Genomic DNA, 26,699 nt, shown 5'->3' on the forward strand with positions numbered 1-26,699 from the left:
TTTATTACCTCACAGTTAAATTCACTCACTTTCACAGTAGAGAGGTATCAGTATTTCAAATTATTCAATGTCCCAACTAGAAGTTGATCTATCCAAACAATATAAAATATTAAGGTCAGAATAGGCAGACTTTATACTTGCAGTGGGAGAAGACCAGTTGTGAGAGAGGATGTGTGAAATAAGGCCATTTGAGCTTTAATAACAGGTATGTCCTTAGGGACAGCATCTTTAGGAAAATGTATGTATGTAAGTCGAGGATCTGTAAATTGAACTATGCATGTTTGTGCACCTATTGGAAAGTCTTTGTGTATCCCCAGGGGTATGTAAGATCCCGTTTTGAAGACTAATTCTCTAGAATATTGTGCATGCATGCACACCCCCCCCCCAAACCAAGACTAAACTTTATTTTGGATATAAATGGAGGAAACATAATGTATTCTGTCTCAAGAAAAGTTGAGTACTAGATCTGTTGTAAAAGGGCTTTACCAAAATTTATAGGAGGTGACTTTCATGGGGGATCTGAGATTTTTTTTTTGATTCTGATGAAGAACAAAAGAAGACAGAATTCACATCCATATTCATATTCAGGTAATATTTATTTCATGCTTTCCATGTAATAGAGGTGTTTTAGGAACTTTTATACCAATGATCTCAGTAAACCATCATACTAATTGTTCCCTGGGAGTGATAATTACCATTCCAATTTTAGTTGAAATAAAGTGACCTGCCAAATTCACATAGTTGATTAAAATGGAAGAATTGAGTTCCTATCCAGACCTTCTAATTTAAAGTTCCATATCCTTTCAAAGATATCACAGTAAGACTGAAAAAGAAATCTAGCTAGAAGTTAAACAGAAATAAAAGACACTCTCCCCTAACCCATCACAAAATACACAGGTCTAATATGATGCTGACTGACGTTGTCCCTAACACTAATTCCTACTGCCCACCACCCTAGGCAAAATTTGTTGTTTTTTTAGTTTGTGTTCCTGTGACAACTTGTACATATATTGATTAGAACACTTAATTGTATTTTATGGTAATTATTTTCTTACCCATCTGTCTCCACGAGTAGAGTGTTATTTGAGGGAAGAGACTGCGTCTGATTTATTTTAATAATTATTTTCATAATCTGGTGCTAAGCACAGTATCTAGCACGCATTCAGTTATTATTTATTGAATGAATGACTATACAAATGAGCGAAAGTAAAAGGATGGTCATTTTACCCACATCACACTACACTAGATTATTCCATATTCCTCCTGGGCCTGCTGCCAAAGACTTTTAAAGAAATTTTAAACTTTTCCAGAACTTTCCAGAGAGCATTTTTCATATCCTTATTCCTGAGACAGTAAATCAAAGGGTTGAAGAGTGGAGTCACCATTGCATAGAACAAGGTCATCATCTTTGGCATCAGGGCAGAGTGGCTGGACCCAGGGCTCACGTGCATCACCATAATGGTCCCGTAGAACAGCAGCACTACAGCCAAATGGGACCCACAGGTTGAAAAGGCCTTATGTCGACTGGATGCCGAGGGCAACCGAAGCACAGTGAGTAGAACCAGAGCGTAGGAGATGAGGATGAAAAGGAAGCTAAGGAGGATGATGAGGGAGCTTAGCGTGTAGCTGGTGAGTTTGGACATGGGGGCAGGAACACATGAAAGGGTCAGCAGTGGGCCTGAGTCACATACAAAGTGGTCAATCACATTTGGGCCACAAAAAGGCAGTCGGGAGATGAGAATAACAGGCACCAGATACCAGAGAAAGCCGCACACCCAACAGGAAATCACTAGGTTGAAGCAACGCTGTCCAGTCATAACTGTGGCATAATGCAGAGGATGACAGATGGCAAAGTATCGATCAAAGGACATTGCTGAGAGAAAGAAGCACTCAGTGGAGCCCATGGAAAAGAAAAAATATAATTGAAGGAAGCAACCAGTGAAAGAGATGGCCTTGGTCTCTGAGAGGAAGTTGACCAGTGTGTTTGGAACAGTGGAGTTGACATACCAGATCTCCAGGAAGGCAAAATTCCCCAGCAGGATGTACATGGGGGTGTGGAGATGCTGGTCCCAACACACAGCACAGATAATGGCTCCGTTTCCCACGAGTGTCAGAAGGTAGATGATGGAGAAGAACATACACAGGATGACCTGGATTTCCCTGCTGCAGGGAAAGCCCAGAAGGATGAATTCACTCACTGATTCAGAATGGGATCCTGATCCAGAGATGTTCATTTAGTCTGTAAGCTCTGCTGCAATGAAACATTATCATTATGCAGCTAAATCCAAACAACTGAGCATAACATACAAGGCCCTTCATAATCTGATCCTTAACTACTTATTTAATCTCATCTCTTTCCTTGTGTCCTCTTGAGTCCTATATCCCAGGAAGAAAAGAATTGTTGCATTTCTGCTGAATCACATGGTGTTCTCTCTTAGATTTCTGTTGCTCCTTCATTCCTTCCTTCCTTCCTTCTTTCCTTCTCTATTTGCCCATACCTTCTGGATCTCTTCCTTTCTCTTTATCCATCTTCTTACTTATTTATTTACTTACTCTTTTTTTGGCCTGGATAATTTGTATTTGCAGTTTACACTGTTCCCTAATTACCTCTTTCATGAAGTATTGCTGGACTCCACCATCATATACTAATTCTTTGTTTTGCCATAGCATCCAGTGTATATGTGTGTACACTTATAATATGCCCTATTGTAACTGGTCACTTTTCTATTTACCATTCTGAGCTTCGTGAACTCAGAGGTAGTATTTTTCATTTCCATATTACAAATGCCTAGCACAGTGCAGTTCACTTCATCGGCATGCCAACATATTTTCTGGATCAACATTAAAGAAATGAATCATTATTTTTTAAGCTAAAAGGAATGAGAATTAACATTCTAAAAGCTACAGTGTATTTCTACACTAAAGAATTTACACTTGGGAGTTTGGGATTTGTGGATACCAACTACTATATATAAAATAGATAAACAGCAAGGTCCTCCTGTACAGCACTGTATTTAGTACCCTGTAATAGCCAATAATGAAAGAATATAAAATGGAATACATATGTATAACTGAATCATTATGTTGTACATCAGAAATTAATACATTGTAAACCGATTATACTTAAATAAAAAAAGAATTTATACTTTACACTTTGTATCACTTTTTTGGCATGTCTTAATATACTAAACTGTAACCTCTGAGAATAGAGGCCAAGTGTTAATTATCTTTGATTTTTTTTTCAGTATCTAGTACATTATCTTTTAAGCAATATGTACATTGTAATTACTTAATAAATGATTAAATCATTATTTCTGCCCCCATTTGAATTTTAAATTCAGTTAACCTTCTACCTGGAAGCCTTATCATTTCATATATGCAAGAAAAGAACCATTTCATTGGACCTTGAAGCTGGGAGGGTGGTGGTGGGCACAGATGAGAGCAAGGGCATGGCAAAAAGGGGAGATGGTAGATGAATATGGTATGAGACTAGAGTAACCAAATATGCCTGTCTGCCTGGGATTGTCCCAGTCTTAGCACTGAAAGTCTTGTGATTTGGGAAACCCTCAGACTCCGGGAAACAAGGACAGTCGGTCACCCTATGTGAGATTCTGAAGTTGACCCAGGTACCTCAGAAATACACATGCACTGGCCCCCTTTTGAAACCTTTTCATTTTTCTCAGTTGTCCACAAAGAAAAAGGAAATGTCCTCAAATGACCTATGTGAATATTTAGAGGACACATGAAAGTACTGAGAAGACACTCGGGAACAACAGCAAGGGACCGCCCAATTTGCTTTCCAAGAACCACTTGATTTCCTATGCCGCCAAGTGCTCTAATCATCAACTGAGGCCACACTCCAGATGCATAAGCTGTGCAGACACCCTTGGCCAAGGTCCCAGGGTGGGTAGATGTAGCCCCGATACTCTCCTTTGCACTCAAGACTAAACCACTCAGTAACGCAGCATTTTTGGACCCACGTTTCCTTTGAGCAATTTTGCTTTTCTCTGTTCTTATGGTTCCCTTATGGCACTTGATTCTTTAATTCAAATTTCTCTAAAGGTATTACTGGAAGAAAAAGACTCCATGAAGTCCTTGGAAAAAGGGAAACATAATGGAAGGAAGCAGCCAGTGAGACTACTGACTTGGCATTTAAGAAGAAACAGGGGTTGGTATTCTGGTCTAGACTGAGTTGACGATCTTCCAAAACATTTAATGATCTGGTTTCCAACGAGATCAATATAATGAAGTAAACATATAGCAACCTTGGAAAAAGAAAGACCTACAGTAGTTTAATTTGATTTCCTTACTTAAGGTAAAGGAATACTTCACCTTTACTGGGGAGCATTCTGGTATTGGTATTGATCACATTTATGTCTGACACTTCCTTCAGAAGAACTCCAAATTTCTCCCTGCCAGTCATTACCCTGGCTTGGCCCGGTTTTCTGTCTGTGTCTGCTTCTTTCAGCTTGCAGGGATACCACAGAATCTAGTTTATCAGATAAAAGCGTTACTGTGTCTACTCCAGCTCTGGCTACTCACTAATTAGACAATTAAATAAACGTGCAAGCAAAAGTAGACCACAAAACAGCTAGTATTCTTTTAGTTTTAAAACAAATTTGTGAAACATCCCCAAATTAATCTGCTTTTCCATATTTCTTAACGTACCTGGACTTCCTAGTGGATGGTAACTGTTTCCTGTAGCTTTTGTCTTCAGTTCTGTGTCTCTCTGAAACCTGTGCAGATACAGCTCCTAAAATGGAACTGGAGAAACAGTGCTTTTACTCGTGTTTGACATCATCTTCTATGAATTACTAGTAATAATTCAACTTTTATTTTCAAAGTAGAGCATACTGCAACTTACTTGGAGTTGTGGAAAAGCTAGAAAAATTAATGTTTTAGAAAACTGTTTCATCTATACTTACTTCAGTTAATGACAAACACCACAGCTTTGCCCAGGAACCGAAGCTATTTGGATTTTGTCCCTCAGGTCTTTTACCAAGAAAATCAAGAACAACAACAACAAAATGAGGGTTATTTCTTGAGGGAAAAAAAGGATAGGGACAAGATGTGATTTCTGCAGACCTGGGATCTATGCTCAGGAGGAACTGAGTCCTTTCTCTCAGCTTCGGTCTCAAAAGTGGATTCCCAGGACCTTCACTGAGAAACAAACCCCCTTTTGTACAATTAACTTTGCAGTGACTGCTAGCGTCTCGTCAGGGGAGATGTCTGGAGGGTGACGTAGATGAGACTTTGGGAGGAGTTACCAATTTTTAATTTGGAAGAAAGGATTCAAGTATCATCTACATAAAAAATTTTATCTAAAAATGGAGTTTGGGGGAGGACTCTATTCTCTATTTTTGGTCAGTAATTCCAAAGATTTGTTTCCTTGTGTATTTAAAAAGATGGCTTCTCAACTCAGTAGTCCTTTGGGCAGGCTAGTCCCTCAGGCCAGCATCTGCCTTTACCTTCTGTGATTAGATTAGATGCCTTTGGGAGAGGAACGAGGGAAAATAAGTAGTTGTGTGAAATGAGCATGTGGCTGTGTCTCCTGAACTCAAAGCTAATTATGAATTGTCCTTTATTCTGTAAAACTAAGCCATATAATCAATCACCAGAGAAATGTATAACATTTACAAAATACGCTTCTTTCTTGTGAGGAAGAAAAAAGGGACAACTTAAAGAATGTGAGACCTTTGTTTCTAGTGCATAAGGTAAATCCATTATGATACTGTTTTTGGATTTCTTATGAGGGTCTCTCCATAGCCCCAGCTACTTAAGGACTTTTTTTTCCTTCCTCTCTACTTATTATCAAGGCACCCCTTCCCTACAGTTCCCTAAAACTGTAATGAGAAGCATGCTTAGTTCTGTTTTCCACTTATCCTGAAGCTATAGCTCTTTGTGTCCCAGCTTGAGATGAAGAGTATCTCCCTATAAGGACCCCACCTGGAGAAGACCCTAACTTCTGTCTTTGCAAAACTACTGAAACGAATCCCAAATTTGCCACAATTAGGAATGCTCTCAGGGAAAATAAAGGTTTGGTGCTCCAGTGTATTGCTTACCTCTCTTGGTTCTGAATTACCCAAAGAATCCAACAGTGTTGTTTACCTCTATCTTGTTAGCTTTTTGATTTTTTTTTATCAGTCTTTTTTTCTGATGATAGTCATTCTAAACAATTTAGTTTTCCACTCCTAGAATTAAGGCAATCCTTGTCACTTCTATTGCTTAAATTTTATTTTAGTCTGTCCATTACTCTTCATTTCTACTGCTTTCACATTAGCCCATGCTTAAAAATGACTAATCTTGTAAAAATATCTAATCTATCCGTTTATGCCTATTTCCTTTGACAACGCACTGGTGGAAGCTATTATCAGTCTTTTTTGCCCAAGAAAGGGGTCCTTATCAGTCTCCAAGTAGCAAACAGTCTTGCTGTTACCTGCTTTCCTTTTTCCCCTATTTGATCCTTCCAGAGTAATTGTATATGAATATTTAAAAAATAATTTCAGTAACTTAAAAAAATTCTTTCAAATTCTTTTCACTCTTCTTACAATAAAGTTAAAACTCCTCACCATGACCTATAAGACTCTGAAGGTTCTGAATTCTACCTATTCCAATTTATGCCATACTCCCCCTTGTCCATGGTATTTTTGTCACCACGACATCTAAAGTTGGCCCCTCTCACTTGCTCTCACGTTACCCTATTTTATTCATTCATAACAGTTATCAAAATCTGCAATTATTTTGTGCATTGTCTATCTTCTATATTAGAATATTTACTCCATGAAGGATGGCGCCTCTTCTACCCTGTTCAAAACCACAATTACTGTAACCATTAGCACAGGGCCTAGCATATATTTGCAGTTCAATAAATGTTTGTTGAATGAAAATACATATTCTTGTAAGTCCATTTCCATGAGATATTAACAGGCATTAAGGAAAGGAGGTTGGCGTTAAAATAAATATGACAAATGCTAGTTTAAATAAAGTTAAATAGGTCTGGTTTCCTCTAGGGTGTCTCAGAGCCTTTGCTATGTTAAAATGCATAATGACTCTCCTAAATGACATACTGTGGTGAAGTGATTTCCAAACTTATTTGAACCCAGAGGATTTGTTTTCATTTTCATTTTTTTTCTCAGAGCAACTCCAGGATTAATATTGTATAGAATATAGTTTGAGGAATGATGTTCAAGGCCTTCGTTTAGCATTTACAAAATTGCCTTCTATTGTTTTTTACAAAATTTTCATATGTGTATTCTGTTCTTTTAGGTGCAGTTGGAAAGTATGCACTGTAACATTTCACATTCCTTACAGAGATGTTGCTCAGAAACGTTTTCCTGCTGATGACAATAAATTTACAAACACCAATATAATTAGATATTGCTATACTAAGAAATTTTATAAGAAACTTGGAAATGAGACAAAGATGAGAATAAAAGAATAATATAACAAGCCCATCTCGTGAAACTGTCAAGATCTGCTTGTCTGAAAAAGTCGGCACTGGATCAAGAGGAGCCCTTGGATCAAGAAACATCACAAAAAGTTTGCCTTTGAGATCTTTTTTGTCTCCTTGACTTGTCTGATTCTAGAGGTTTTATAATTAATCAGAAGAACTAGATGAGTTTCATTTTCACAGTTATGTGTCAAAGATTGCTAGTCATTTATCTGTCTAAAATATATTTTTCAAAAGTTAGAAAGATCTGTATCTATATGTCAAGGCTGTTTGCTACTTGGAGACAGATAAGGGCCCCTTTCTTGGGCATTATATTTCAGACAAGAATCTGGAAGATGTGATCTACTTTGGTGAGAGGTCATGGAAGCAGTACTGTCGCCAGGGCAAACCTCTGGCTGTCATCTCTCTCTCCCATTAGAGACTGAGATCCTCTCTGTGTGTCCAGTATTTGCATCTGGAAGTCTGCGCAAGCTTCAAAAAGTGAAGTAGAGAAATAGACTTGCAGGCATCTCTCCATGATTCTTATGCTGGGGGCTCTGAATTTCAGAGTGAATGGGAAATAGTGGGGGCCAGAGCCGTCTGGTCTGTACATGTTTTACCTGAACAATGGGTAACATTTTTTTTTAAATTAAATAAATATGCATTTCCAAGAGAGTGCCTCCCTGCACTGTTCATTTTTTGTTTATTTTTTTCTGTAGGAGTGTTCACAGGTTATCTGTGTTCATAATTGTTTTAACCTTCAAATTTATAAACTGAAGGTGAACATTCTCTGTGTATCTAAAAATTATAAAATATTTTATCCTCCTTATATGAATGTCAACTATTTTCTTACTCCAAGAAGAAACTCATAAATCAGATAATAAAATGTCTTCAATTTAACAGAGATATAATTCCAATTAGTTATAGAGAATAATAAATGCTTCCATAAATTTAAAATAAGGGAACTTCCAGAGAAGAGAGGAATTGAATTTATAAGTTAAATGTGTTAGCCTTTTAAGAAAAACAAACTTCTAAAGAAAACTTCTAGCTCAGAGCATTTCTATGTAAGAATCCAAGTTCAGGTATTCAGAATAAACTGCTGGACAAATCAGAGTGGTGTGGTCATTTTGGTTTAGAAAGAGTGGTTTGTTTTTCTTCCTCATTTTAGAAGTTCGGAATATAATGCAAGTGTGCTTTGGGGGGGGGGTAAGACTTTGTTTTCACATAGAAGAACTAGTTAATCTGAACTTAATAAACTTGCTATACTGGTTTCACTGATCAGATGAGCTGACATTACTTCTAATGTTTAGCATTATTAAGAATGTAAAATTATGTGTTCAATTAAATTGAATTTTATTTCTGGAAGATGTTTTTGTTATCAACTGTCATTGTGTGGCTCTGTAATATGTCATCATATATGTAATTTCCAATATCTTTGTTAACTTTAAGACCATGGACTAATACTAAATTAATAATTAATGAAAAAATCTTTGGATACCTTAGATAATTTTTAATAAGATAGGATAAGAAAACATTGATTATCAGGCATAGTTTTAATTTGCCTCCTATTTTTATATTGTAGAATGACTATCAGATAACAGTTTGAGAGGGTGTTTAGCTACCTTTAGACCATGTTAAGGTATGTTTATTTTTACCTCTTTAAGAAACAAAAAGTGATGTCTGTGACTGTATGCATTCCTAAAATGTGTGCTCACTGCTCATCTGCTGAGATGCTTGTGTGTGACAGAAATTCTTGAGTATCAATCTCCTCTTTTTCTTTGGTTAACAGTTGTAATTAATATGGGTGGTTGAGACTCTACTCGCTGAGTGGCAAGGAAGTACAAATGTGTATGCAAGATAATGGATACGTTTTTATTTATTATGAGCAAAGAAGAGTAATTTATCTTAAAACATAAATGTCTGGTTGTGTCAGGATGTGAAATAAAATGATAAAAGACAAAACTTGAGATGGAACAGAAAGTTAAAGGCATCTGAGGGAAAGTAAACTTTATTTTCCTTAGTTTAAAGTAACTGCGATAGTTTTTTTCTAAATAAATTTTATTTGGGGTTAATTTCTTAGCTCTGTTCACTGAAAATCTAAAAATGGTGGAATGTCAACTATTTTACTAGGAAATATTTCTTAAGATAAAAATGATTGGACAAATTTTTATCTGGAGTAAGATGATTAATGATCAGTTAATCCTTAGTGAGAAGCCATGGGTCTGGGCACTCCTAGAGCCGTGACTCTGATGACTGGGCATGTCCCTTGTATGGACCCTGGAAGCTGTGCTGATGCAGTTGTGACGGGAGACACTGACCCTTATGGTGCCTGCATCTTCTAAGCCAAGGTGGATCCTATACCCACCAGTGTGCATCTCATCTTTCCCTTGAGCTGTCACTTTGCAGTAGAAGGGAAAACTCAAACAACTGGACTGTCACGAGAACTCCTTTTGCAAAACAGAACTGTCTAATATTATCCTGCTGGTAGGCTTTACTTCCCATCCTTATCCTAAAGTGAAATCCAAGTATAAATGTGACCTTTTCATATCATGTTAAAAATGTTGTGTAACAAGCCCATCTAAGGCTCATCTAACTCTAGAAGGGTGTAATTTTGTTTAACTTAGTATTTACTATTCATAGGATCTCAGAGATGTGGTAAGTATGATGCGTTGTGCAATATGGTCTGATTGTTTCAGTCTTGAAAGCCCCTGGTCAGTTTTCTAGCAGGGATCGAGATTCAGACAACTCAAACAGCAGCCTAGGGAATCCCAGGGCTCATTAGGCTGAGTGGTGGCATAAGGAGCGTAAAAGCCTTAGATAACAGCCGACAGCCCTCGGGGCAGGAGATCTTTCCAACCTCACAGCCAGCCCTCAATTAGGGCTTGACTTATAAGGAAGCTGTTAGTGCACAGACTGGGCAACTTTGATGGTCATCTGAGAATTTCCCATTTTGCTGGCCTGAGACTATGAAGAAGTGGCTGGTGGGGTGAATAGCAGGGTAACATGTTCCTTCTTTGAACCCACATAGTTCCTGGTGTGCAAGGATGTAAGTTTCTCAGATGTTTATTCAAAGTTCTACTCCCCTTCCTTGCTTCTCTTTCTGGCTTTGAAACCATTTTTATACCTCCTGTTGTTCATACTCCTTTTTTCTATACACTGATATTTATCATTTTTAAATTCAAGGAATCATTTGAGTTTTGTTGTTCTAGGTTTATACACTTAGAATCATTCACAGAATAATGAAATTCTCCCAGTATCAGTGAATTCTAGGTTTGGTAGTATCTTGTAAGGTGATTACAAGGTTTGGATAAGGCAAGATCAGTTTTATGTAACAGAAGGCACTGGATTCATGGCAGTACTGTCTTAAGCCTACCTTATTCTACCATAGTCCCTCCTACAATCGATTTTCCAGTTCTTGAATTATTTCAGTTACTTTTTGCTAAATATTCACTTTCTCCCAATGCAATTTAAAATGCAGTATTTCAAACAAAGCCCAAATGTCTGGAGCAGAAAGATTTGCCCTTCTCAGTAGGGATACCATCATGGGTGCCATCTCCAACGAATGGAGTCCATTTCTTGGTGTTTCAGAAGAAATTAGAAAACATACCCGTTACCTCCAAAAGAAGTTCACATGGCATTTAAACTCCCGCTAGCAAGTCATTCTCCATCATTGTATGGTCAAGTTTCTTCCTCTGAGAATGCTTTTAGTTCAATACAAAGATAGACAAATGGCAAAGTATAATACACTACATTGTTTGGAAAAAACTCCACAATTCCCACAAGGAGAACTTTACTCCCTTTGGTGGTATTTTCCACGTAGACCTCCGTGGTTCCCTGCTTAGGAAATCTAAAGAATAGCTGCCCAGGTGTCCATAAATAGCCCTTGATTATTTAAGGAGCTTGATTTTGTCCTCTTCTCTCCTTACTGCATTGGGTCCTTCCATAAAGACTTTAATTTCTTTTTAAGCACTTTCAATTCTTTTGAATCATTTTTCCAAATTAAAAATATTTAAAATGGACTTTTGCAGATTCTTCGGTTTTTCTTAGGATGTGAAACATGATATACTTCGTAGGGTCTGATTCTACAGCAAGGAATGTGCTAATGGAGCTGGCATGTTTGAATGTTGCTTCCCAGGCCCCAGCAGCGGTCTGGCTTGGGTAACTATGCTGTGGTAGAAGGTGGTTTTAAGAGATGTGCATCCCTTGTTCCTGGAGAATGTCATTCTAAGTGAAGTAAGCCAGGAAGAGAAAGAAAAATACCATATGAGATCGCTTATATGTGGAATCTAAAAAAAGGAATATAAATACAAAGCAGAAACAGACTCATAGACATAGAATACAAACTTGTGGTTGCCAAGGGGGCAGGGGGTGGGAAGGGACAGATTGGGATTTCAAAATTCATAGATACTGACAGGCATATGTAGAATAGATTAACAAGATTATACTGTATAGCACAGGGAAATATATACAAGATCTTGTGGTAGCTCACAGCAAAAAAAAAAAAGTGACACTGAATATATGTATGTTCATATATAACTGAAAAATTGTGCTCTACACTGGAATTTGACACAACATTTTAAAATGACTGTAACTCAATAAAAAATGTTTTAAAAAATGATGAAAGAAGGATTTAATAACGCTAATCATAATAGTAAGTATAAATAAAAGCTTTAATATGAAAAAAAGAAAAAAATACATATAGCATTCAAGTTTATTTCTGACATTGAAGCTTTTATATATTTTGGTATTTAAAACCTAATAAAAATAATGCAATCAGTTCAGGGTGAACTATAAAATGTATATTGCATAATTATATGTAATATGAATAAAAATCCAATTTAAAAATAGAAAAAAAAAAAGAGATGGGCATCCCTTCATGCTGATGGGTACAATGCTCTTTTCATTTCTCACAGAATATTCAGAGGCTAAATTTCTTGTTGTGATCAGAGACTTCAGAAATGTAGAAGTCAGAAATATTTCTACTAAACACAGCAATTTTATTAACCCTGAAAGCGAACTTGCCATATTTGGTGACATTATGTTTTCCTATTATCTGAAGGCAGAAAATTTCTTGAGTCTGTAAGAAAATCCATGAATGACCAGAATTCAGTGTATACCTTAACTACAACTCAAATAACTAAGACACAGGATTGCCTGTTTTTGTCCTACGAAATTTAAAGGTGTTGATATTTGACAATTAGTCAAATCCTATTACACTAACCTCCTAGAAACTATACAAAAACACTTATTGTACTGAAGTCTCCCAATGTTAAATATTACTTTAAAGAGGTAGATCAAGATGGAAACTAAACATTTGGAGATGAGTACACTGTAGTGTATACAGAATTTGAAATATAATGTTGTATACGTAAAACTTACATAATGTTATAAACCAATACAAAATAAAATTAAAAAGAGGTAGATCATAGACTAGGGCTTAAAAATGTCTTGCAGTAATCTGGATTAATTTTATACATTCTTAATTAATCTACTTCACAGAACTTTCTTAAGTTTTTTCATCTTGAAAAATGACTCTATAACACCACACCCAGAATCTGAAAACTCATATATTTTTGCCTTTTGTCTAACTTAAACCTCCCATGTCCCAATTTTACTCTTCTTTCTCTAGGTCACTTGGTATTCTTGACTTGATGAAAAAAGAAAATGATTCTAAGGTGACAGAATTTGTTCTTCTGGGCCTGTCATCCTCCTGGGAGCTGCAGCTCTTTCTCTTCTTAATATTTCTGTTGTTTCATGTGGCTACTGTCCTGGGAAACCTCTTGATAATGGTAACAGTGCGAACTGACACTCACCTGCTCCAGTCGCCTGTGTACTATTTTTTGGGCCATCTGTCCTTCATTGACCTATGCCTGAGCTGTGTTACTGTGCCCAAGATGTTAGGAGATTTCCTACAGGAGGGCAAGATCATCTCTTTTTCCGGGTGCCTGGCCCAGATTTACTTCCTGCACTTTCTGGGAGCCAGTGAGATGTTTGTGCTGACCGTCATGGCCTACGATAGGTATGTTGCCATATGCAGTCCTTTGCACTACCTGGCAGTCATGAACCGCCAGCTCTGCTTTCAGTTGGTTTTTGCCTGCTGGTGTGGGGGCTTCGTCCACTCCATCACACAGGTCACACTGGTCATTCAGCTGCCCTTCTGTGGCCTCAATGAACTGGACAACTTCTACTGTGATGTCCCACAGGTCATCAAGCTGGCCTGCATGGACACGTATGTGGTGGAGGTGCTGATGGTCTCGAACAGCGGTCTGCTCTCCCTTGTCTGCTTCTTGGTCTTGCTGATCTCTTATGCGGTCATCCTGATTACCCTGAGAACTCGCCTCCGCCAGGGCCAGAGCAAGGCGCTCGCTACCTGTGCCTCCCACCTGATGGTGGTCAGCCTGATCTTTGTGCCGTGTGTGTTCATCTACCTGAGGCCTTTCTGCAGCTTCTCTGTGGATAAGGTTTTCTCTGTCTTCTACACAGTGATCACACCTATGTTGAACCCCCTCATCTACACCTTCAGAAATGCTGATATGAAGACAGCCATGAAGAAGCTGAGGAAAAAACATGTGACATCCTGCTGCCATGTCCAAGAATGAACAGGAAGAGGTGATTTAGAAAATCTTTTCTTAGGGTACTCTTAACTCCATCTGTAGCTGAGTACATGCATGAAAACCAAGTTGGTGACTTTGGTCTAAAAGAGAAGACAGCATCAGAATTACAATGCATTGCTCTTGACCATAGTTGGGAGGTACAGGTGGCTTTCTCAGGTGTTAAATATTAAGCAGGGAACTCAGGAGTGCTCACCGGTCCACAAATGGTAACAGGAATTAATCGAGTCCTAGGGTCAGCAGGAGCCCTTGAAAGATCAACTCTTCTATCCTTTTGTCTATAAGTGGCCTTCTTTTATTCAGTTATTTTCTCTTTTAAACTCCATTCAAATGAAAGAAGATATTACACCCCTTTTTGTGTCCAACTCCTCCAGGGTTTAGTCCCCGGTGTCTGGAAGTTCCTTCTGATGTCTCATCCAAGTATCTTCTGAAACAGCGCGAGTCCCTCTTGCCGTGTCTCTAACAAAACCTCACTGATCACTCTGCGTATTAGTGTTCACCCAGGAACTGTGTTGTGTATTGTGCCAAATTTCAGAAATGAAGATCAGTGACTTACCTGAATGAACAGAGGCTCTTAACAAAGCTTATGTGTGAAGGAAAGGAAGTCTGGGGGTGCTCTTGGTGTTCTGCTGCAGAGGCTTCTCCAGAAGGGGCGTTCCATTTCACCCTGAGGTTTTCTTTGAGTTGAATTATAGTGGGGGTGATTGACAAGCTGTCTCTTCATGGAGCACAATGTGTAAGAGCTCTGAACTCTAAAGGAAAAGAGAAAGAAAGAAATGAGCTGTGGTTTAAAGCGCTCACCTACTTGGTTCCTGGCCTTGAGGTACTCGAGTTACTCATAGTTACTGTCTCTGGGTCTCAAAAGTGCTTTGAGCAATAGGTAATGTTATTCAACTTCATTTTTACAAATCAGCTCAGATTTGTAAAGTGATCTTGCCCAAGATCACTTAGAAAAAGTGTAATTAACCAAGAAAGCTGGAAACCTTAGATAATTTAGTCTAAGTTAATTTTTTTTCTCCCCAGAAATAGTATTTATCCCAATTAGACAGACTACTTGCTTTATCTCAACTATACCTGTATAGGATCTCAAGACCTAGGAGATCCCTAAAAAGATTCACATAAAAGTTTATATTTAAGATTATCTATCTCTGACATGAGGCTCTTTGCAACGTTTTATGCCCATAGAAAGGTGTTTATTCTATTTACTGAATCATAATATAATGATGAACTTTCAGGAATATTTTTATATTTGTTCACTTCATTTCCTAATCAAGCGCTGCGGGGAGGCTTTTCTGATTACTTAGCTGAAAAACAAACCTCAGGGGAAAAATGTCTGAAGTGCTACCTAATACTAGGATTTACTAGGTAACGTGCAATACCCCTCATCATGTAAGAGCTTTCTTCACATTGCAATAAAGAATGGATTTTCATTTTTGTGCTGGGAGTTAGTGACTTTATATTTAAGAAACTGTATGTATGTATATATGTTTGTATGTATGTGTGAATGTATGGCTATAGAAGAACTTCTCAAAGACCAAGAACAAAGCTACTACTTGGGTGATTTCTTTAGAGGATGACTGAGAGTGAGCAGCATTCCTAGTACAGATCACAGTCTCCTCTCTCCCTTTTACTCCATAACACTTCAACAGAGACCCGCTGCTTGCAATAAATATCCAGAAGGGCAGACAGGTAGAAACCACCAGTCAGAGCAGCGTGTGGGCTGACAGAAGGATTTAGTGGTGCTGTGAGTCAGCCAGGCACACTGCAGGGACATGAAGCTCCAGGCTTTCTTTTTGTATCAGCTGGTTGCAACACCCCCTTTTTCTAATGTCCCTCTTCCGTAGCAAAATTTAAGGGCTTGGGAAATCATTTTAAATGTCCTGTTGATATCTGGGATTGACAGCATAATACTCAGAAAAGCAAGATATTCCCTTTTGCATTTTTAATTCTCTGACGCTTGCTTAATCAATTGTCTATAGTAAAATTTTTATTATAAGCTGCTAACATCTCTGTTCTTCAGAGACTGTACGTGATTGATATTATCTACAGAGTTCAAGGTTCACATGCCCTGAGCTCACTTCCAAAGCCTGTCTGAGCTTCTTCTTTAAGTCTGTCCTCCTGAGGTTAGACCATATCACTGTATATACTCCTTTAGGCTGAGGGACACTGTATAAAGTGTGTGGCCAGAACTTGGACATTTGGGCTGCAGAATCCACATTCGCACCTGACAGACTTCTTGTGTTGGGATTTGGAACCAGAAAAGGTGGGCTAGGAGTGAGGGCCAAAGCTGGCTCTTTCTACAATGCCATGTCTGATGGACTTCAAATTTGATCTGAAATTTGAAACAGGCCTTCAAGTAATTACAAGAGTACAAGAACATTATTTTCTGAGTATGAGGAAATTTAAATTCATTTAAATTTTTTACTTGGATATACAACTTTTAGTCATATGGTACACGGGCTCTATTTTTTAAAAATTTCTATTTGGACTTTTGCTTTGGGTCCCTCAGATATTTGAGGTGGGTCTGCCCCTTCTTTCCAGCTCTTGGGGTCCTTTGGGGCACTGAAATAACTGAAAGGCGACAAAGACAAGTCTGATTCATGAAATCACAGGAGAATTATTGACTTCACATTTCCAGAGCACATGCTAAGAATGTACATTTACAGCCTAGCTGTAAACTACACATCGTGAATGAGCCAATATAGTAGGGGAAATAATAGTAATAACACAGGAAGGAAGACAGTAACAGTCAGGAAAAGCAGGGTTTTATTTGTTGTTGTAGGGTTAGTGGTCCAAAATTGTAATACTGAGTACCACCCTCCTCTTTCCCTTGTCCCAGCTTTGAGTAAATTGTGCAAAACTACATGGAAATGGCCTGAATATTTATTGACTAGTTACTTCCCAAGTAGCCTCCAATACAGTTTTACAAAGAGTCATTTAGTGGGAGTTTTGGGAAGTAGAAGGTTTTCCCGTTGCTCAATTACTCCCTCTAAGAGTCCTAGAAACTAGGAAGTGCTATTGGTGAGAAATCAGCACGCCATCCCAATATGTACTCCTCATCTGGAGAAAACATTTCCTGGCAGATGTTTCTCAATAAATAACTCTTAGTGATTTTTGGATCTTTAAATATTCATTCATTCATTACTCATTCATGAATTCATTGTTAACTTATTATCCATTCTTTAACAGCTATTTGCTGAGTGCGTAGTGTGCTTGACAGTGTTGTAGGTATCTTGCCAATTTGGGTATTGCCCCAGACATCAATAGATCACCCAAATGTCTAATTACAAAGTCTCTCAATATCCACCAGGGGAAGGTGAATAGCATTCTAAGACAATCTGTGAGCCCAGATGACTGGGGGGAGTAGAGGAGAGAGGTCAAAAGTGTGGACTCTGGAGTCACACATCCTCCTCATGATCCAGCTTCACTACTTACCAGAGGACAACTTAATTTCTCAGTATCTCTTTGGACAATGAGGACACTAAAATATCTGCCTCACAGGGTTGTCAGGAAAACTAAACAAAATAATACTTGTAAAGCTCTAATTAAAGTGTGTCTACATATGGTCAGAACTCAATAAACACTGACTGGTTATGTTACCGTCATTGCTAATTGTTCTGTTAAATGGAAAATAAAAGCTGAAAGAAGATTGTACAATTGTTTTATCCTAGAGAATCAGACAGAAAGAGCTTCTGACCCCAGACCCCTGCTGTATGACAATTAAACCCTTAGTAACTACCCATTCACACCGAAACTAGCCTTGACATAAGAAATGTCACGTTTTGTGATATGTGTGTCCTTAAAATTATGTAAAAAATCACATTTGAAGTTTTAAAAAAATGTTCTAGTTACCATCATACGTTTAAGGTTTTTATATCATTGTTTTTTAATTTAAATATTTTATTAAAATTTAGGATAGTTTTAAATTTACAGAATATTTGCAAAGACAGTACGGACAGTTTTTGTATACCTCACATCATTTCCCTTAGTGTTAACTGCTTACATTATGAGGTACATTTGTCACAACTAATGAGCCAATACTGGTACATTATTATTAACTAAACTCCATTTTATTTATATTTCAATAGTTCTTCCCTTAGCAAATAGGCTTGGCCAAGTTACCCATGTTTCATTATCATGCTAGTTACTGATTGTCCTTATTGCTCTTCATGTTTCCGAGAAGCCGTTTGTAATTATTCCATAAACAAACACTACAAACAGCCGGTGAGCTTCTGGTACTTAGAGGAAATGGTAAAATCTATAATGTAAATACAATGCAGTCTGGTTTCTATCTCTTAAGTGAATAGCTCTTTAACTTTCTATCCCTCCCAACCTCTTCCACTTCTCTCTTCAAGTCTATAGTTTATCATCTGCAAGTTCTATCCAGCACCCGATTCTAGTACAAATATTCTCACGGGAATCTGTAGGAGTATGGGGTACGCACAGCAATAAGAAAATCAAGGAAAATACCTAGGAGCCCCCATATTATTGACTTTGCTACAGTACCACTCTAAACTTTGGGTCCAGTTCCAGTGTCTAAGCATGTTCCAAGACCAAGTCTTGGTCCTTGTCCTCACTTAACTGTCCCATTCCTGTCCCACTGTATACACCTCTGAACTACTTTCCTCTCTATGCCTCTGGACATGCTGTTTCCCCTGCTGGAATTACTGATCCATTTTTTGCCTTTAACACTCAGATTAAGAGTTTTATCTTCTTGGATTTCAAATCTGATCCTGTTCATGTGGAGTTCTATTAAATGATTCTTATATGAATTTTCATAGTATAATATACTAATACTTAGTCAGCATAGCACTCACTGTATTTATTGCAATTTTCCTCTCACTTGTGAGGCTGCCTCACTAGTCAGTGATCTCTGTATCTAGAGTATCCAGTACAGTGCCCAGCCAATAATCAATGCTTTATAAATGTGTTTTTCTATTGACATATAACTTATATACAATATTGTGTAAGTTTAACACATACAACGTATAGATTTGATACATTTATATATTGCAGAGTGACTGCCACTATAGCTTTAGCTAACACCTCTATCACATCAGGTAATTATCATTTCTTTTTTTGTGGTAAGAACACTTAAGATCTAGTTTCTGAGCAATTTTAAAGTATATGATATAGCATTGTTGACTGTAATAACTATGCTATGCATTAGATCTCCAGGACTTACTCACTTCTGGTTGCACATTTGTACCCTTTAACATCTCCCAAGTTCCTCCTCTCCCCAGCCTCCCATTCTACTCTTTTTGTATATGAGTTCCATTTTTTTAGATTGCACACTTCAATGATATCGTATGGTATTTGTCTTGGTCTGGATAAATGCTTTGGAAGGAAGGAAGGAACAGAACAAGAAAGGAAGAAAAAGAGAGAAGCACGTGGCACAGTCCTTCATCTGAAAAGAACAGGACTGCCACGGTTAGCTATTCCCTTGTCTAAACAGCCCCTATACTTATACCCTAGGCAGTCACAGAACAATAAACTGTTGCCAACAACAACAAAAGACACTTTTATGCTGCGACATGAGAATCCTTTTTACCTCAGGAAATCATGAACGAAGGTGCATGTTATTTAGATTATAATATTCTTTCTGTTGTTATGGTTGTGCTATTCAAACACACAGAAGTTTAGGCTTGACCTGAACGTTCATGCTGTAATTCAGGGACTCAAGCTCCCCTGACCTAAATCGCTTAGAAACCCATTCATGTAATAACAGGACTGAGGCAGGGTCTTCATCGTGCCACTGAATCAAACATCTTCCTTGCCTACCTGAGCTTCAGCAAATTTTAAAAGGAAGTAAAATATTCTAATAGTTTTCCAAACAAATATTTGTTGTTGAGTTAGCAATCCAGTGTAGTGATACTGAGCATCACCTTCTCCCTGACCTTGTCCCAACTTTGAGTAGATTGTGCAAAACTGTGGAAATGGCCTGGATATTTATTAGTTTATTAATTACCAAGTAACCTTCAATATAGTTTTACAAAGAGTCATTTAGTGGTGATTACAGTTGCAACAGTACTCTCTGGCTGCTACCCAATCACTGACCCAGAGATTCCCTCAGGGTTGTGATGAGGCATAAAGACTGCTGATGGTTTCTCTCTCTTGGCAGCTAGGAACATAGCCGGAAGTTCTTGCAGATCAAGATCAGAAGCCATGGCATGGCTGTAAACTCATGAAATCCTATCTTTGAGAAAGATAGAGGGAGAAAGAGAGAGAGAAAAGAGAGAGAAAGAGAGAGAAAGAGAGAGAGAGAGAACAATCAAACTCAGGACCTCTTCTTGGGCTGGAGGTGCAATCCTTTCTGTAAGAGAAGCATCACTCTACAGATCTCAACTATTTAGTGTGAATATCTGGTTATAGGTCACATTTCTAACTCAGAAAGGTTTATTGATCCAAGAAGATCTCAGGTTGTCCAGATCCATGGCGTGGGACCACACTCAAGAAGACAGCCAGAGTAAGTCTCCCACTTGGAATGACAGGTTAACAGCTGGTGAAAGACACAAGAATTTTATTGATGCTAATCACATTCAAGGATAAAAAGAGATCTTTAAATTCTTCACTTTTTTTTTGGCAATATCTGCTCTAGTAATGCTATTAAGTGATTCAGGAAATAGTTCGTTACAGTTTAGAGTGGGTATCAATATTACTTCAGTTGGAATTTAGTCCTGGCTTTACCACTAACAGTGAAACCTAGATAATTCAGTTTCCTCTCTGCACTTGATTTGTTTCACCAATGGTTAAATAAGTGGAATAAAGTCAAGTGTTGTCTAAGATCCTTTTTACTCATATAAGATAGGACTTTACATAAATCTACGAGGTTTTGAGAAAGTCATTCAAAGGCATTACTCTAAAATGAATCTAAACTGACTGTATTTCAAAAAAAAATAATAAAATGAATCTATGTCAGGAATAGGTTTATATTCATCTTTTTATATTCACAGCACAGTACACGACACAGAGGATGTGCTCAATAAATATTCATTAAGTGACAGAACAAATAAATACTGGTGCTGTATGAAATACAGAAATATATCTGTAGTCTATATTGTGTTCCACTAACTCAGCTGAAGATTTTGTCAAGACTTTACTTGCTCAGACACTATTGCACAGAGAGTTCACTGTGAGGTGGAGCTGGCTATTAGGAAAGAAATCCAGAATGTTTGATCTCTGCCCTTTGCAAATCACTCACAGGAGAAGCTGAGACTAAATCTTTTTCCCAGAAAATATCAGAGAGCTGCAGTCTTGCTATTTGTTCTATTTAAAATAATTTAGGTGGACTCATGGAGTTAAATATCGGAGCAACCTTGTTTCTTTAACACAATAGGTCCCATTATAACTAGTATATATTCTTTGGCATCATCACAGGGAGACCAAATTTGACCTAAGACCCTGGGAGGACCAGTGGAAATAATCAGTCCCATAGAGGTTCTTTTTCAGATGTCTGATACCGATGCTCCTGAAATTCCACCACTAAAACGATCTTGACTTAGATTTGCAGATCACTTTTTGCTTTTCCGTCCATTAATTAATTCAGTCCTCACCATGAGTGGCATTATTTTCTCATAGAGAAGGACTGAAGTTAATAGAAGTGAGGAAAATTGCGTTCAGATCTGTCTGTAACAAGCAAAGCTATGCGTCAAACCCAGTTGTTCTATCTTTAAATTCTGTGTTCTCTCTCCCAATCAAGAAAGTAGAAAAACCTCGGGTCTTAGACTTGGATTAATTTTATGGGCTACTGAGGCAGATTCAAGATAAAGTTGAAATAGTCACTATCCTAGGAGCACAGAGCAGCTGCACGAGCATTTTTGGGTATCCTTGTTTGAACTCTTAAAGAAAGTCGTGCAAGGATATGGACTATATTCTGATACTACTCCAGTCAAAAATATGTATTTGAGAGGGTGGATGTGAGCAGAAGATGCACTTTCTAAGATTTTGATAAGCTTGGAATTTACGTAAATGGAATTAGGAGATGCACATGGTAAGGAGGTTAGTGTCCTAACATGACTCCTATCCAGGCTTCTCTCCCTCCAGCATGGTCTCCAGTCACTAAGGTGTGTGGTGATGATTAGATACTCACTTACAGTGTGCCGTGTACGTAAGTGCTTTATATGGAACACACATGTAATCTTTACAACACTTATGTGGTATGTGCTACTTTTTTCCACGTTTTGCACTTGAGAAAACAGGCAAAGGGAAGTTAAGTAAGTTTCCTAAAATCATAGTGTTAGCAAGCAGGAGAGTTAGAATTTGAACGTAGGAAAGCTGGGTTTCAGACTTTTTTTTTTTTAAAGTGCTCTCACCACCTCCCGTTCCTGCTGCCCGCTTGCCCTACGAGTGATCTTTATTTATGATCCCCCAAGTCATCCAAGATAAATTCCAACTCCTTGGCTTAGCTCACAAGACTGTTTATGATATGAGAAACTTTTCCTTTTTAGCCTCACTTCTGGACTCTTCCCTTCATGGATTCTGTGCTGAATCATATCAAACCTGTTGACATTCCCTATAGAGGAGTCTATGATGATTTACACCTTTTATCTTCATATATTCTATTCACTATTCACTTCCTGCCTTGTCCACTTCTCTGGCCCTAACCCTGCAAACTACTTCATCTTCAGGTTAACTCTAAGTCATCTTCCAAAATTCCACTCAATGATGACTTTCTCTGGAAAGGTGTCCCTGACTCTCCTGGACTTTCTTACCCTTATCTCATAAAACTGTGATTGAAAGTTTATGTGTAGACCTCCTCTATTTGATTGTCAATTCATGGCAAATAAAATAATGTCTAGATTAATGACCAATATCACATCACTTGCTACTGCATTCTCACTGTAAATTAAATTGAGCAAAATTGGACACAAATTTTGTGTGTTGTGATGATCTTGCCAGTCACAACAGTAGTCTTCGTCTCTAAATGCTAGGTATAATTTAAAAATATAAACCAAACTCTTCGTGATTAGCAGAAAAGGAATATTTTGACTTTGCAGAAGGTTTAAGACTTTCAAATGAGAAAGAAGATATGGTAATTTTGATGCCATCAGCCCCGCAGTATGCATATTGGTTAAGAAAATAAATTTTGAAGTCCCATTGCCTAGATTCAAATACCAATTCTGCCAGTTATGAGCTCTGTGATCTTGGGCAAATTATTTCCTCTCTCTGTGCTTCAGTTGCCTCATCTCTGAAGTGGGGATAGCGATGATAGCTTACCTTATAAGATTTGTATGAGAATTAACTGAGAACAACATGTGGCATATAGTAGATACAAGTGCCTTCTCTTATCAAATATTTTTTCAACCCTTATGATTTTACCAATTGGTGATAATTGAGCACATCTGGTTTTACTGTTATAATGTATAGAATATTCAAAGATTTAAGAACACAGAGCATATCCTCCTCTTAAAGGACTCTGTGCCATAAAGGAAAAATTGCTTTAAAAATTGTTTTTAATTATTTTATTTTATTTTATTTCATTTTGGGGGGGGAGATAATTAGGATTTTTATTTATTTGTTTGTTTATTTATTTACATAGAGGTACTGGGGATTGAACCCAGGACCTCGTGCATGCTAAGCATCCGCTCTGCAACTGAGCTAACTCCTCCCTCTGAATGTGCTTCTTTAAATGCAACGCTTTTTCATGAGTTTATTTTTCTACGATCTATCTATCATTATCAATCATCTATCTATCAATCGTCTTTCTATTTCTCATTCCGTTTTTCTATCATTTATTTAAGGGTTTGTGTATTTTGTGGGTTCTAGATTCAGAATTCAACAACTCATACCAACCCCTTCACTGACTGTGTTATAGTGGATGATTTACCTGAAGTCTTCAAACTTTGGTGCTCTGTAAAATGGAGATAAAAATTATAATGTTCTTGTGAGGATAGAATGAGGTAACATATGATAATAGTTTAGCACACAATCCTGAACATAGGAAGGTGCTTAATAAATGTTAACAGTTATTAATAGTATCTCTACAATGAAAATGGGCAGACACTATAGTTTATCTCAGGAATAAAATTACGTAAGAATTTTGTTATTTTCTATTAGTTGTTTATGTACCTTTTATATAATAGCTGACTAGGTAAAATTATGAATTCTATCTACTAGAGGGGTCCCACTGCATAGACTCAAATTATAAAGTAAAACACTTCATAAATACCAACATGTTATACAGATGACCTCATTTCATTTCTATAACAGCTTTGTGAGATAGATAACTGTATCATCCATCTTTTATGGATGAGAAAACCAAGATTCAGGGAAGATAAGTAGATTTAGCCAAAGCTGCCAGTCGGTGAGGGGGCTCAAACCTGAATCATTCACCTCTGGGTAGTGCGCTTTCCATTGTCTGTGCAGAAAAGAGGTGTTCTTAGTATAAAGACGGAGAATAGCTAGCAATTTGCATAATTCAGAGAAGCCATTTTTATTCTGAGGATCTTTAGATCTTGTCTCTTGAGTCAGTCATCTCTTTCAAGAATTCTTCCCTGATTGTTTTTATCCAACATTTTTTCTGTATGCCTTAAGCACTTGTGTATATAATTTGTAAAACATATCAAACATTTACTTTTTAAATGCCATTAATAGCTTTATCTGTCTGGGAAATTTTATTCCTAATTCTTACATATAATTACAAGGACAGAGTGTTCTCTGGAGCGTTTTCAAGGCAAAAGGACAGAGGATGATAAAAACTTCAATAATTTTTAAACGTTTCAACTCTTCAGAGCAACACAGAACAAAGTATTTCTCTGTATAGTTTGACCACGTCTCATGGATTTGTTACTGGCAAGCAAAATTGAATTTTCACATGCAAGTCAGGGATTAGGATTCAAACACATCCAGTATTGATTTATAAGCATAAATTGTTGGTAAGCACTGTATATGTTGTTCTCAGTCACTTAAAAAAACTTAATTTTAAATTGTGTTGAAATTTCCAAACTAATTTAGAAACTAGAAACTGAGTCCTCACTTAAGTAGAATGCTATCTTCTAAAGTTGATCTCTATATATTATATTAAAAAATTCATCTAGGAATTTTAGACATCAGATCTCAGATTCTAACTCCTTGCTTTTATCTCCAGTCTCAAAAATTAATTTATCTATTTAATAATTAAAGTGTTTTCATCCAAAGATAATTTCTGTTGAGGAGGGCAGAGGGAGAGAGGGAGGGAAGAGGTGATGAAGAAAAAACTTTTGGGAGAGAAGAACTCTAGGTCTAAGTGTAACAAAAATTACATGTGTGTCAATAATATGATAAGAAAATTAATAATGAGAAAAATATCCACTCACTATATACAAGAAATATAAATAATTTCCTCTGTTACATTTAGCATCACTTAAACGTTTTCTTGACTGTTACTGTTAGGCTTTACCCACTCACAATGGTTTATAACATTTATTTTGTCTGCAGAGAATCAGAGCCACTCAACCAGTTCTGCCTGGATCCCCATGGAAGTGGCCAACAATGTCACTGAGTTTATATTTCTAGGACTTTCTCAAGATCCTGGAATGCAACTGATGTTCTTTGCCCTATTCCTCCTCTTCTACATGGTGATCCTGATGGGAAATCTGCTCATTTTGCTTACTGTCTCTTCTGACCCCCGGCTTCATACACCCATGTATTTCTTCCTCAGTAACCTGTCCTTTGTAGACATTGCCTATTCCTCAGCCACGGCACCCAAGATGATTGCAGACTTTGTTTCAGAAAAAAAGGTTATTTCCTACTGGGGCTGTGTAAGTCAGATGTTTACCTTCCACTTTTTTGGTTGTGCTGAGATTTTTGTTTTGACTGTCATGGCTTTTGACCGTTACGCCGCCATCTGCCAACCTCTCCGTTATACTACCATCATGAGGGCCAATGCTTGTATTGTGCTGGCATCACTGTCCTGGTTGGGTGCCCTGGGTCACTCCTTTGTTCAGACCTTCCTGACCTTTCAGCTACCCTTCTGCAATGCTCGTGTCATTGACCACTACTTCTGTGACGTCCACCCAGTCCTGAAACTTGCCTCTGCTGATACAACTCTGGTGAACATGTTGGTGATTGCTAATAGTGGTCTCATTTCCCTAGGGTGTTTTCTCATCCTTCTGGCCTCCTACACATTCATTTTATTTAGTCTTCGGAAGCGGTCTGCAGAGAGCAGGCGCAAGGCTCTCTCTACCTGTGGGTCTCATTTCACTGTAGTAACTTTCTTCTTTGTTCCTTGTATCTTTATTTATCTCCGTCCTTCCACCACTTTCCCACTCGATAAGGCTGTGTCTGTGTTCTATACTACCATCACCCCAATGCTAAACCCACTCATCTATACTCTGAGGAATGAGGATGTAAAGAATGCCATGGAACGGCTATGGAGTCACAAGGTCTCTCTGAAGGAAAAGCAGAAGGGATAGTTTGTCAGAATTGCAAAATCAGAGAATTAGCTGATACCTTAAGTGGTCCCTAACTTATTAATGATTTTAAGGAATCATCTCTAAAATTCAACTATGTCATACTTTTCATTTAAAAGGGAATAATTTGAGGCTATCTCATTTTTCTGCCTTTAGGTGGGCTAAACTTAAACCTTTCTCTATGGGCAAAGTTTATCCTCTCTTTCTTCTAGAATGGGAGAGTAAACCCTTCTAGTGAGTATCTCATTTAACTGCTGTAAATCCTTTCAA

At 37.7% G+C, this 26,699-nt stretch overlaps 3 protein-coding genes and 1 long non-coding RNA gene across 4 annotated transcripts in view; 3 read left to right on the forward strand and 1 right to left on the reverse strand.

The window, feature by feature from the left end:
• LOC141577946 (uncharacterized) overlaps positions 1-11,637 on the forward strand; it is a 169,090-nt gene extending 157,453 nt beyond the window's left edge. The window contains exon 4 of the long non-coding RNA XR_012507602.1: positions 7,267-11,637. This is a non-coding gene — a long non-coding RNA (uncharacterized LOC141577946). The remainder of the gene's footprint in view (positions 1-7,266) is intronic.
• Positions 599-4,106, reverse strand: LOC105064723 (olfactory receptor 11G2-like). The gene has a single exon (XM_010949724.3). It carries the CDS (start codon positions 2,232-2,234, stop codon positions 1,248-1,250), a length of 987 nt encoding a protein of 328 aa, XP_010948026.3. The 5' UTR covers positions 2,235-4,106; the 3' UTR covers positions 599-1,247.
• Positions 11,638-13,057: 1,420 nt separating the features above from the next.
• On the forward strand, positions 13,058-14,293 carry OR4Q3 (olfactory receptor family 4 subfamily Q member 3). The gene has a single exon (XM_010949725.2). It carries the CDS (start codon positions 13,081-13,083, stop codon positions 14,026-14,028), a length of 948 nt encoding a protein of 315 aa, XP_010948027.2. The 5' UTR covers positions 13,058-13,080; the 3' UTR covers positions 14,029-14,293.
• An 11,194-nt stretch (positions 14,294-25,487) lies between these two features.
• LOC105064725 (olfactory receptor 4S2-like) lies at positions 25,488-26,432 on the forward strand. Its single transcript, XM_010949726.3, has one exon. The coding sequence runs from the start codon at positions 25,494-25,496 to the stop codon at positions 26,430-26,432; it is 939 nt and encodes a 312-aa protein (XP_010948028.3). The 5' UTR covers positions 25,488-25,493.
• The last annotated feature ends 267 nt before the right edge of the window (positions 26,433-26,699 follow it).

Source organism: Camelus bactrianus, chromosome 6, assembly GCF_048773025.1.
Source record: "Camelus bactrianus isolate YW-2024 breed Bactrian camel chromosome 6, ASM4877302v1, whole genome shotgun sequence".
Classification (NCBI taxonomy): Eukaryota; Metazoa; Chordata; class Mammalia; order Artiodactyla; family Camelidae; genus Camelus; species Camelus bactrianus.